We start from the raw sequence: 12885 nt of genomic DNA, 5'->3' as shown, positions 1-12885 counted from the left end.
ATGGGATACCAAGCTGACTGACGCCCTACATATGGACCGACAACCAGGAGTGATGGCCTGGGTTGCCATTTCTTTTCATAGCAGGACCACTTTGGTTGTCACGTCGACGATATTCTATGTCCCATCTTGTGGTCCTTCATGGAAAACCACCCTAGGCTTATATTTCAGCGAGATAGTGCCAGCCCGCGCGCGGCGAGAGTTTCTTCTGCTTTTCTTCGTGCTTGCCAAACCCTACCTTGGCCAGTGGGGCCACAGGATCGCTCCCCAACTGAGAGAGTTTGGAGCGTTATACGATTATGGGAAGGGTTCTCCGACCATGTCGGGATTTCGACGATCTAATGTCCCAGTTGGACAGAATTTGGCACGATATCCCACAGGAGGACATCCAACAGACTATCAATAAATGTAAAATCGAATAAGGACCTGGTGTGGACGAACGCGTTACTGACTTGCTCAATTTCTGAAGCTCTTTCTCTTGAAAAGATCAACCAATTTTTTTCTGAAATCGTAATCTTTTGTTTACCTGTATATGTACACCACATCTACCTATTTCCGTCACATTCAGATAATTCCTTCGTGGTGCTTCATTTTTTTGTCTTAGAGTGTATCTGAGAAGATTGCACACATCCATTACATAATAAGACCAAGAGTTGGAGTATCGAAACACGCATCTCTACAGTTGCTGTGAGTTACACCACACTGTCTGGGAGTCGCAGTGTACCCCTGTGACCCAAGTTAAAAAGAGGGCGTTGTATGGGAGAGGTATGTAGACAATATACGTGTTCGGTCGTCTCGTGAACTCAGAAACGTCCGCGGTGTCTTCACCATCATCTGCAACAACCCAGACGGCAGTGTGAGAAACTTCGACGAGTGGTGCTCTTAGAGAGGCTGAACTTAGAAATCCTCGAGAAACCAAAGCAGTGGATAAATTGTAGTTCCTCCTGAAACCCAAGCCTATGGACGGAAACTGTAATCAAAATAGTTACTAATGACTCCTGCAGTGGGAGATGAAACGTTGGAAAGAAATTATTTCCTGAGGCTATTGGACAAGTTCATAAAATTACATGTAATCAGGAAACTAATAACGTAGTCCCCTACAGCTGAACTATATTAGCTTTTTTAAATTATCACGACAAACTTAAACGTAGTTTTCAGTACTCTTTCGAGGATATTTTTACGCCTACGTGGGTTTGAAACACAATAGTGCCACCATGCACAATTCACTCCTTTCCTTTAGAAATATCTGACACCGCTCGTCTTGACGTGGATCAAGACGTGCTGTTTTTTGCTAAAATGACGCGTTTATTGTGTACCCAAAGCAAAAAGTGAATAATGCATAAAAAAAAAGATGCGATGGTCAGCGTCGAATCCAGAACGTCATATTCGCTCAAGAGATTACTGTCATCCAAAATCTTTTCAAGAGAAAAAATCCTGCGAAGGGTGTCTGGACCAATTTTTGAAAGAGGAGGATGGCGACGAAGAAATAACAGGGAGATCAGAGATGTACATAATGAACCAGACGTTGTTTCGAAAGCGAAGACGAGGATATGAGATGGGGCGGCCATGTCAATAGAAGAGGGGATCGATCAGTGTTGATAGAAGGGTGAAAAAGAATCTTGAAGAATGATGACCTTTAGGAAGAATAAAAATAAGGTGTAGAGACCAGGTGGCCAACGATCTTTAGATACATGGAGCAAGAGGAAAGATGGCAAGGACGGAACCCTATGGATGAGGCAACTTGTCGAGGACAAAAGCGACTGTGGTTCGTGGGGCTAGGAGAGCAAGAGTAGAGTAAGAGTATGTTGTATGTTAACCGGGGACCTAGAAACGACGGAGAGCCTCCGTCCGTGCCGCAGCCGCAGTGGTCCACAACCCCACGACGACTGCCGCAGTCCACTTCACCCCTCCGCCGCCCCACACCGAACCCAGGGTTATTCTGCGGTTCGGCCCCCGGTGGACCCCCCAGGGAACGTCTCACACCAGATGAGTGCAACCCCTCTGTTTGCGAGGTAGAGTAATGGTGGTGTATGCGTATGAGGAGAACTTGTTTGCGCAGCAGTCGCCGACATATTGTAGCTGAGGCGGAATAAGGGGAACCAGCCCGCATTCGCCGAGGCAGATGGAAAACCGCCTAAAAACCATCCACAGACTGGCCGGTTCACCGGACCTCGACACAAGTCCGCCGGGCGGATTGGTGCCGGGGCCCAGGCGCGCCTTCCCGCTTCGGAAGAATAAGAGTAAGTAACATGTGATGACGCCTTGGAATTGACAACTTAGGGGACCTGTGCAGCAATGTCGCTTGTTATTTTATTGAAACGTCTTCTCAGTTGTCCTCTCGAGGTCGCCTAGACCCTAATAAATAACTTTCCAGTAAAGAAAAAACGAAATGATCATTCTTAATCGAAAGGATGAATTCGTCGTTAACAGGTGTCGGTGTTAACCTTCAGTCTGAAATGGGGCCTCTGTCCAGCGGTGGATTTCAGTTTTCTGCTGCTGATGACGACGATAGTGGTGATGAAATATCGCATTATAAGGGCAAGCTTTTATCTGGTAGATTCTCCTTCTAAAATGAGGGTTTTGTGGACTTCTAAAGCTGTTGGTTCATGAATTGCAGCATCGGAAGTTTCAGAAAAATGATTTTTACCGTCGCGTCCATCCAAAGAAAGCTCCCATTATTTTCCTGTTTATGTCGAATTATTTTCTTTTGTATTTTTTATTCTTCGCAACATAATCAAATGAGCGTTTCACAATATCGTAAGCGCTTTATTCTTTTTTATCTTTATGCAGATAGTTAATTGGCAGGTTAATAGATTCTATAATGATTCTGTGTCTCTTCCATTTTTATTGACAATGTGACCATTGTCCAGTCGAAACGCTGTGATATGCTGATGTAATTTTGTCTTAAAAATACAAAAACAAAAGAACATAATCAGTCAATCTACCAGTCAGTACCCATTGGCACTACATAATTTTTTCCGTTGTGTCGAACATCACCACAAACAGTACGCCTTCAGTTCTTTGTGGGAATGTCAACGGAAAGCTATGCATCTATCTCATGCTCATGCACCGAGTCCTTCAAGTGGGAGGGGACGAGTGGCCGGAGGAAGCTTGCCTTCAGGCGACGCCGTGTAAGAGCGCCGCGACGCCGGCGCCGGCCAGCATCAGCGGCGCCCGCACCTGCAGCTGCGCCTGCGCGCACTGGCGCACAGTGGCGAGCGCAGCACTGGTCGCGTTGGCGCCGTCGCCGTAGTCCTGGTCCGGGTACTCCTCTTGCTCCTCTTCCTCGTCGCGGCGCCGCCAGCCTTTCTTGCGCTTGTACCACTTGCGTTTCTTAGTGCCGAACAACGCCACTGGCACCGCCACTTGCGCCCACAACGCCACCACCAGCAGTGTCGCCAACATTAGCCACGTTCGTACACGCATTACGCACCTCGCAGCAATGCGTGCTACTGTGGAAAGACATTTATCCAGTAGTTATGGATTCCTCTTCATAGGTGCAGAGGACTGCTTAAATATCACACTCGAGTCGGTATGTGCACCGAACCACTGCTTGTTAAATCCTGCGTAAGATTCTATTTGGATATGGCTCGCAAATTAATGACCCTTGCGCTGCCCAATACACCGTTTCAAATTCAAGGTACTTTTCCTTTTGAAATAAACTTCCTCCAAAAAGTAGCTCACTAAAACCTCATTTCTTATCACCGTCCTCTATTAACAAGGATAAACCATAAGAAAATTTGAAAATGAAATGCCTTACGGCCTATTGGCACAACATTTGCTATAGTTTCCAGCTTTACATCCAAGATATCCGCTTGCTCTTAGGGATGCGTGAAGAGCCAGAACAGCCTTCCAATATGTGGACGGAACTCAGAAGGAACTACAAAAAGTCTCTACACAACTTGCATACTGCAGCTGATCTGCCCTTTTAGAGGTCTTAACGCTAATCAACGAATTTTAGTACAAAAAGACTAAAGCAAAGAAGTTTTTCGTAATAGAAATTTTACTAAGTTAACGTGAAATGGTAAGACGTGTCAAAGCTTATGTTCCGTTATTAAGGCGCAAAAGAAAGACCCCAAACTCTAATTTAACCACTTTTCCTGCAGAACAAGGACGTTATGGCCAAAACAATAAGTGTGTTGTAATATGGTGGTTATTCCAACCGGTTTTCAAAAAAAGGTACTATCAGTCCAGAGTATAGAACATGTTATAGACATAGATAATATTATGTGAGGATTTTTGGAGGTGATCATCTACCTTGAAAAATAGAGAAATATTTTTCAATATCATGTTTATCCTTCAGTTGGCCTCACTCGGTGGCTGTGGAAATTGAAATGGAGGAAAGTAGCTTTCTGTGTTTTCGAACACATAAGGGGCAATCAAAAATATTCCGTTTGAGGACGGTGCTACAGTGTGTATACAAGCAAGCGGGACTCCGATGCGGGTATATCTGCATCGACATGTAGGCAATAGGTTAGTGTGGTCTTCGACTGGAAACTTTTTGATCGCCCCTTATACATACGGTCCAATCATATTGTAAGAGGTCCATGACTAAGGAATTTTTTTCTAGCGCACTCTAGCAGATGTAATTTCGATGGATTGCTCACACACTGCCTGCGATATGTAAGCTATAAGAGAATCTCAGACCAGAGAGCAGTGTTGACTACAGTAGGAGTAAGTAGTAGCGAGCAGTCTGGTGTATCGAGTTGGCTGGGCCGGTCTTGGGGAGCGATGGCGGTACCTGAGCGATGTAGTACAAGATAAAAGCAGCCACGCGCATATGTACTATTGTTATATCAAGTCCCATGTAAATGTTTTTAAAAATCACTTATAAATAATCTTTCTTATAAAAATTAACTTTTGACAATCATTCATCTCAATTTAAAGAATTTAATAATTTCTCCAATCCACGGTCATCCAGATTATTGTAAAGAAAAATCAGTTGTTCCTTTTTATACATGAGAAATCTATCGGCTAGTATTGCACAGGGCTGTGCCAGAAAATTTCTTACAGGAGCAGATATATATGCGTTATCCGGCGACTTCATTGAGGTAAGATTTTTCAATTTATTCAGAATGAATTTTCAGGGCCATGACGCAGCACTGCTGACGTCCAAAATTTACCAGTTTAAATTCACAGTCAATTATTGAAAGGTTATAAGTGAGCCACAATTTTATTGAGAGATTAGTCGCATTTTATTTTTGTGAGGTTACTGAATTATAAACGGTTGGGAGGTTACGCTGAATGTGAATGATACATAAATTTTTTTTTACTGTTGGGAGGTTACAATATTAGTGTGACCAGCGCATACGTTCCACGTCAAGGAGCACACGGCAGGGGCGGCATAGGGGCAGCACTAGCAGTGGATAGTACACAAAGCTTGTCGGGTGGGATGAGGGAGGAAGAAGGGGGTGACGCGGGGCGGAGGTAGGGGAGGAGGGACGCAAAAACAGTGCTGTCGTTGTCGTAATGCGGAAATAATGGGTGATCTTGACATTCTCGAAGGCACAATGAATCAAAACAAGTATGATTATATCCTTGGGAATCATGTCCATCCCCACATGCAGTTTGTTTCTCCGCGGCACGATGGCATCTACCAGAACGAGAATGGAACGTGTCACACAACTCTCAATGTACGTGCGTCGTTCGAAAAGCACCAGGATGAGTTTACCCTACCCTCTTAGACCCCAAACCCCCTTATTAAAACCCAGTCGAGAATCAGTGGGACCATCACAATTCGGCTGTTTGTGTCATGGATCATTAACCATGAAACCTAGGGCAGCTTGTCACGGCGCTGGAGTCGGCATGACTCCATATCCTTGTCTGGACCTTCTAGTACCTCGGTGACTCTCTCCCTACATGCCCGCGCTGCAAAAGGTCGTTATTCAGGCGTTCGACAGTTGGTCACATCAACGTGACTGGACCGTGTGGAATAGCAAAAAATGGTTTAAATGGCTCTGAGCACTATGGGACTTAACACCTGAGGTCATCAGTCCCCCTAGACTTAGAACTACTTAAATCCAACTAATCTAAGGACATCACATGTGATTTGCGCCCGTTGTGTGCAAGGAATCTTGAAAGTGGAGAGAGTCAGGGTACGTCGGGAAGTAAATGTTGGCAATCTCATCACATCGTGTAGAAGGTTTTGGATATCTAGTGGTCATGCAGTTATGTAAATGGCCTGTGGAACTCTATCCTAAGATTAGATTTTGTAAAGATATATCACGAAGATAAACTTTGTCAAGAAAACATACTAGGACGGATCGTGGAACTTGATTACTTCACAACGAACACAAGGCTTTGCGCCTACAGCCACGGCATTCGGCAACCCATTAGGCACCGGGGCTTGACTGTCAGGCTGTGTAGGCGCGAGCTGCGTAGTTTCGTAGAAGACACTACATGCTACTAAAGACCGTCACGCCGTTTCCACGTGTAAGAGGTTTACACGAAACGCTTCACACAGGTCTTCGATGCGTCTTAAGATTTACAGATCATACTCAGCTGTAAATTCGTGGAAAGAAGTCACTGATATTATGCGCCAGTGCCAAAGTTTTATTTACCACGTAGCTTTGCGAGGAAAACGGCTAGATACGCAAGGTAAAATAGTGTTGTGGTAACAAATGACGCTACAGAACAATGAGCGTTAATGATTCGACAACAATGCTTCTAATATAAAACGTTAAATTTAAAGATGATGGTTTTTATGAAATGGAAACTTGTTGGATGTTAACAAGCTCTGTTTGTTTCAGTTCATTGTTGAGCCTTGAATTGTCCTCAGACTTAGTTCATAATGTATGTGATTCTTGGCCAACTGTAATTGTATTTCTCTTTTTATCGAAATACAGGAATGTAGTTTATTCTCTTACTTATTGCAACGTAGAGTGTATTAGAAATGACCATACTTGTACAAGGTAACCCTGGAATTTTGTTGTTGTCCATTACTAACAGATAATTAAAGGTGTTGTTTCGTGAGATGTATATGACAAATGAATCCGGAACGAAATCCGTGTCACCGCCTTCATGCACAAGAATTAAATGTTGCCCAGTACTTTTGTTCGGCGAGACTTCTCGCACGCTGTCTCCTTACCTACATTTTTGAGTTTATTTTTTGTTTTATTTACTTACACGTCAAGTTTCGTAGAACCAAATTGAGGAGCAAATCTCCTAGGTCATGGAACGTGTCAGTTCATGAAATTACAACATAAAAGTAATAACAGATAAAAATAAATGTTCATGAACCTGAAAAAAGTCAGTCCATAAGTTTAAGTAAACGTTATCAGCAATACAATAAGAATCAGCTTAATTTTTCAAGGATCTCCTCGATAGAGTAGAAGAAGTGACCCATGAGGAAACTCTTCAGTTTCCATTTGAAAGCGCGTGGATTACTGCTAAGATTTTTGAATTCGAGTGGCAGCTTATTGAAAATGAATGGAGCAGTATACTGCACACCTTTTTGCAGTAGAGTCCGATCCAAATGCAGGTTTGATTTCTGCCGAGTATTAACCGAGTGAAAGCTGCTTATTCTTGGGAATAAACTAATATTGGTAACAAGAAACGACAGTAAGGAATATACATATTGAGAGGCCAATGTCAAAATACCCAGACTCGTGAACAGAGGTCGTCAAGAGGTTCTTGAACTCACACCACTTATTGCCCGAACCGCCCGTTTCTGAGCCAAAAATATCCTTTTAGAATGGGAAGAGTTACCCCAAAATATAATACCATACAACATAAGCGAATGAAAATAAGCAAAGTAGACTAATTTTCGTGTCGAAGTATCACTCACTTCTGCTACAGTTCGAATAGTAAAAATGGCAGTATTAAGTCTTTGAACAAGATCCTGAATGTGGGCTTTCCACGACAGCTTACTATCAATCTGAGCACCTAGAAATTTCAACTGTTCAGCTTCACTAATCATATCCCCGTTCTGTGAAATTAAAACGTCAGGTTTTGTTGAATTGTGTGTTAGAAACTGTAAAAACTGAGTCTTAACTGTGGTTTAACGTTAGTTTATTTTCTACAAGCGGTGAACTGTGGTCATGTACAGCACTATTTGAAAACGAGCCAATGTTGCACACAACATCCTTTACTACCATGCTAGTGTCATCAGCAAACAGAATTTTTTTAGAGTTACCTGTAATACTAGAGGGCATATCATTTATATAAATAAGGAACAGGAGTGGCCCCAACACTGATCCCAGGGGAATCCCCCATTTGACAGTACCACACTCAAATCCCACATAACAGCCGTTATCAATATTGTGAATAATAACCTTTTGCTGCCTGTTGCTAAAGTAAGAGGTGAACCAATTGTGAGCTACTCCCCGTATTCCGCAATGGTCCAACTTCTGGAGCACTATTTTGTCATCAACACAATCAAACGTCTTAGTTACATCAAAAAATACGCCAAGCGTTCGAAGCTTTTTGTTTAGCCCATCCAGTACCTCACAGAGAAAAGAGAATATGGCAGTTTTAGTTGTTAAACGACTTCTAAAGCCGAACTGTACATTTGATAGCAAATCGATTTAAATAACTTTTGCAAACACTGATGGCATAGAAATAGGTCTAAAATTATCTACATTATCCTTTTCTCCCTTTTTATAAAGCGGCTTTACTACTGAGTACTTTAATATGTATGAAAGAGCGATCACTTTTCGTATTTGCACTACGTGGTAACAACGTGCATACCTCTGAAGCTGAACGTGGCTGCATCTAGTCATGTGACTTCGATGCCGCTAATGCCGGGTCTAAAGTTCATGTTGTCGAGTAATGCAGTGGCGAGCAAAGAGGTACATAACCAACATAAAGAGGCTGTCTATGCGTTACGGCGCTCTGAGTGACAGCAACAAACAGCACTGGCAGCCATATTGTGTAATGTCGGGCACACCAAACGCTGAAGTTGGATACATGCAACAGACTATGGAAAATCATATGCTTTTTTGATCGAAACACATTTTGAAAAGTATTTTATTGATCATAAATCGTGCCCAGTTTATGGCGGGTGGACAAAAGTATGGAAACACCGCGAGAAATGCGTGCTTGAAGATAGATACAGATGCTAGGCAAACAGGCAAGTGGCGCCGTCGCATTTAACCAAGTGCGGCACCTGTGCAATATCCTCAATACGCTTCAAGTATCGGAAACATCAACGGGTCAGAAAAGTGTTCTGTGAAGTTGAGAGCGCATTATGTTGGAGCTAAGTGAATTAGAACGTAGGCAGACTGTTGGTGATCGTATGGTGGGCGCTTCTGTAAACAAGGTAGCTGAAACGTTTGCAGTTTCAAGAGGCATCGATTCGAAGAATTATACAGCAAGCAGGGGAAGTGGAGAAACATCATCCGCTAATACACAACGCGGATGACAGTGTGTGTTGGTGATCGTGACAGAAGGTCACTGAAGAGGACTGTAATGAAAAATAAGAGGACGACAGCTGCAGAATTCACTGCGGAACTGAATGTCACACCCGCGAACACTGTCACCAACGTAACCACACAAAGGAAGTTCCATAACCAGGAATGGTAGGGCGAGATGGACTTTCAAAACGACTCATCAGTGATGCAAATGCCGAAACCATAATACTCCGACTATGGACAAATGAAAGAAAGCCAGTCGGTCTGATGAGTTTTGCTGTACATTGTTTCCAAATTCTGCCCATGTTTATTGATTGAAACATGGCGGGGGTTAGGTGATGATTAGGGCACACAGTAACATTGTTGTGAGCTCTATGGTGGCTCTGCTAAGGATAATATACCCTTTTTGGCTGGTCAGCCCCATCCCAACGGTGATGATGTGGGCCGAGATGACAGAGCCCCTGTCCACAGAGCTCGCATAGTGCAGGACTAGTTTTGTGAGCTCGGGTATGAATTGTCACATCTCTCCTGATCACAACAGTCACCAGGCGTCAATAATATTGAGCCTTTGTGATCTGCTTTCGAGAGATGGGTGACTGATTGCTATTCACCTCCCTTATCGTTACTTGAATTTGCTACTGTTTTGCAGGAAGGATGGTACAAGATTCCCTTGAAACCCATACGGGACATGCATTTATCCATTTTGAGAGGAGTGGGAGCAGTTTTGAATGTCAACGATTTTCCTACACCGTATTAGACATTGAAATGTGTTGTGTTTCGAAGTTTCTATATTTTCCTCTGTCCCTGTATCGTCGTGATGAAATAATTAGAATATCGAGCCTTATGTGCGTTTTCACTTTTAACGTTCCTTGTACGTAACTTTTGTGTTTACCATATTTCTGCATTGCATTTTATGGATCTTCATGATCGTCTGGAACGCTGGTCAAACGCCTTTATCAAAGTACACCTCTCTATGGCAATTAGGGATACGCAGGTTTGTTCAGAGTAAAATTACGTGTTGAACTATAAAATATCAGATGTGTGTTTATGTAAGCTCTAATTAGGCTGGTCTTTATTTTTTGTATAGAATTCCTTTGAAAAAGAAGATACTAAGGCAGCGACGGGTAACCAGTACAAGGCGGGAAGAAGTGGCGGTCTACTTGTTACACTTATACATGGTCTTACCATCTTCAGTGTTCTGGTAATTACTCTTTTTCCCAGAAACAAAAATCGTAACTCATTATGAGTTGAAACATGGCAGTCCTATTTTCCATCAGAGATGCTGGCACGCACACACACGCACACTTACACAAACACTCACACACACACACACACACACACACACACACACACACACACACACAAGCATTAAGCTAGAACATAAAACTGTAGCTCATACGTGTGGAATTCCCCACAAAAGCAACGAAAATTAAGCCCTCGAATCACGTATTAAAATGATTGGCGCTTACTATCGTTTACCTTCTCTGTAAATGCCAACGACCTATACAATTACATCTCTTTCATAAATATGTCAGACGGAACTCCCTAGCGTGAAACACGCGAAAAGTCGTTCAAGTCAAAAACGTAATAGCTGTAAGTAAAAGTTATAAAGAGTTTCGCCATTATCTACATGGTAAGATACATCAGTAATCACACAAAAGCACGTGTTTATGTTGTAGTAAAGAATAATACAGCAGGTCGCACGTCACAAATATCATGCTTAAAATAAGATTGTCGTGAATGCTCCAGGGCTGTGTAATAGGACGGTTATTATTTTCTCTATACACAAATGATCAGGCGAGCGGGGTGGATAGCATTCTACGGCTGTTTCCTGATGATGCTGGGGTGTGCGGGAAGGTGTCGAAGTTGTGTGACTGTAGGAGGATACAAGATGACTTGGACAAAATTTCTAGTTTGTTTGATAAATTTCAGCTACTTCTTAATTTAGAAAAATGTAAGTTAGAGCAGATGAGTAGGAAAAACAAATCCGTAATGTTTGAACACAGCTTTAGTAGTGTGCTGCTGGAGTCACGTCGATTAAACATCAGGGCGTGACGTTTCAAAGCGATATGAAATGGAACGAGCATATGCGAAGTGTAGTAGAGAAGGCGAATGGTCGACTTAGGTTAATTGGGAGAATTTTAGGAAAGCGTGGTTCATCTCGAAAGGAGATCGCATGTAAGACATTAGTGCGACTATTCTTGAATACTGATCCAGTATTGGGATCCGCACCATGTCGGATTAAAGGCAGACATCGAAACAATGCAAAGGCGTGCTGCTAGATTTGTTACTGGTAGGTTCGAATGGCATGCAAGTATACGGATTACTTTGGGAACACATACGGGAACGCTTGGAGGGAAGACGACGTTCTTTACGAGGAAAGCTATTGAGAAAATTTAGAGAACCGGGATCTCTTGATGACTGCAAATCGATTCTACTGCCATCAACTTGCGTTTTGCGTAAGGACCACGAAGATACGAGAAATTAAAGGCTCATACGGAGGCATATACAGCAGAAGTCGTTTTTCCCTCGCTCTGGACTAGTAGTGGTACAGGTTACCCTCTCCCATGCAGCGTTCAGTGGCTTGTGGAGCGTATATATGGATAAAGATTTCCGAAACGCGTCATGCGGACAATAAATAAAGAAAAATCACCATTAGCAGCTGCAAATGTTATTATACATGATTCCACGCTACTAGATGATTAGTTTCACTCAACGAGAAGTTGCAAAAGATCGCTGCTAAGTTCCCATTTGGCTTCAAATATGGCGTCGCCTCGGCCGTGTATGATGTTTATGTGTAAGGACGGGCTTACCTGAGCACCGGCGCCACAGCGAGCCCTGGCAGCGTCCCGGTAGCACTGGCGGACAGCGGCAGCCCAGCCTCCGAGCACGCAGCCGCCGATCGATATCTGCTAGTAGGGCTCTCAGCTCTCATATATCGACCACTGGCACACGGCGCGCATTACTCAAACACGCTCTGCCCGACTGCTCGCATCTCGGGTATCGATCGCTGTGTTACAGTCCTTACTAGCATCTTTGGTAGATGAGTCTTGTTCCTTCAGAGCTCTCTTAAAAATAAGTTTCTAATTGTGTAATAACAATTACTTATGGCAATTTTATGCCATAAATAAGTAAATTAATACCTATTGTAAGCTAACAATGGAAGGTTTAACATTAAGCTGCGTATTTTTCAGAAAAAGAAAACATTTTATAGGCGCTAATTTTGGAATAGGTTTTGTTTATATTATCGTATACTGTAAGTTACATGATTATTTCAGTAAAGTACAGTTTGTGATGTTAGTTTATTATTACACGTTATGCATTTGATTCTCTAGTAAGGAGCCAAAGTGAAAAGTGCGGAAATAAGTGAAAAGTTCATCTAGTATAGGCTCAGCTCCTTGTTTACTTTTGTTTCGTCACGTACACAATATACATTTAATCGTTGTTATTACTCCTGAAGGTTTGAATTAGTATCCGAACTTCAGCCTAAACTTTGTCCGAAATTTAATATACTAACTGAGAAGTCTAGGAAGTTATT

At 42.7% G+C, this 12885-nt stretch overlaps 1 protein-coding gene across 1 annotated transcript; it reads right to left on the bottom strand.

The window, feature by feature from the left end:
• Nucleotides 1–3114: 3114 nt before the first annotated feature.
• LOC124550443 lies at nt 3115–12193 on the bottom strand. Its single transcript, XM_047125316.1, has 2 exons — nt 12161–12193; nt 3115–3449 (listed from the first exon to the last, which is right to left on the bottom strand). Exon 2 carries the CDS (start codon nt 3421–3423, stop codon nt 3115–3117), a length of 309 nt encoding a protein of 102 aa, XP_046981272.1. The 5' UTR covers nt 3424–3449; nt 12161–12193.
• Between the last annotated feature and the right edge of the window lie 692 nt (nt 12194–12885).

Source organism: Schistocerca americana, chromosome 1 (genome assembly GCF_021461395.2).
Source record: "Schistocerca americana isolate TAMUIC-IGC-003095 chromosome 1, iqSchAmer2.1, whole genome shotgun sequence".
In the NCBI taxonomy this organism is placed as follows: domain Eukaryota; kingdom Metazoa; phylum Arthropoda; class Insecta; order Orthoptera; family Acrididae; genus Schistocerca; species Schistocerca americana.
Note: the sequence above shows the minus strand (reverse complement) of the source record. Positions and strands in the feature narration are given on the sequence as shown.

Coding starts and splice junctions, on each gene's coding strand:
- LOC124550443 (XM_047125316.1), bottom strand. CDS start 3,423: ATGCGTGTACGAACGTGGCTAATGTTGGCGACACTGCTGGTGGTGGCG.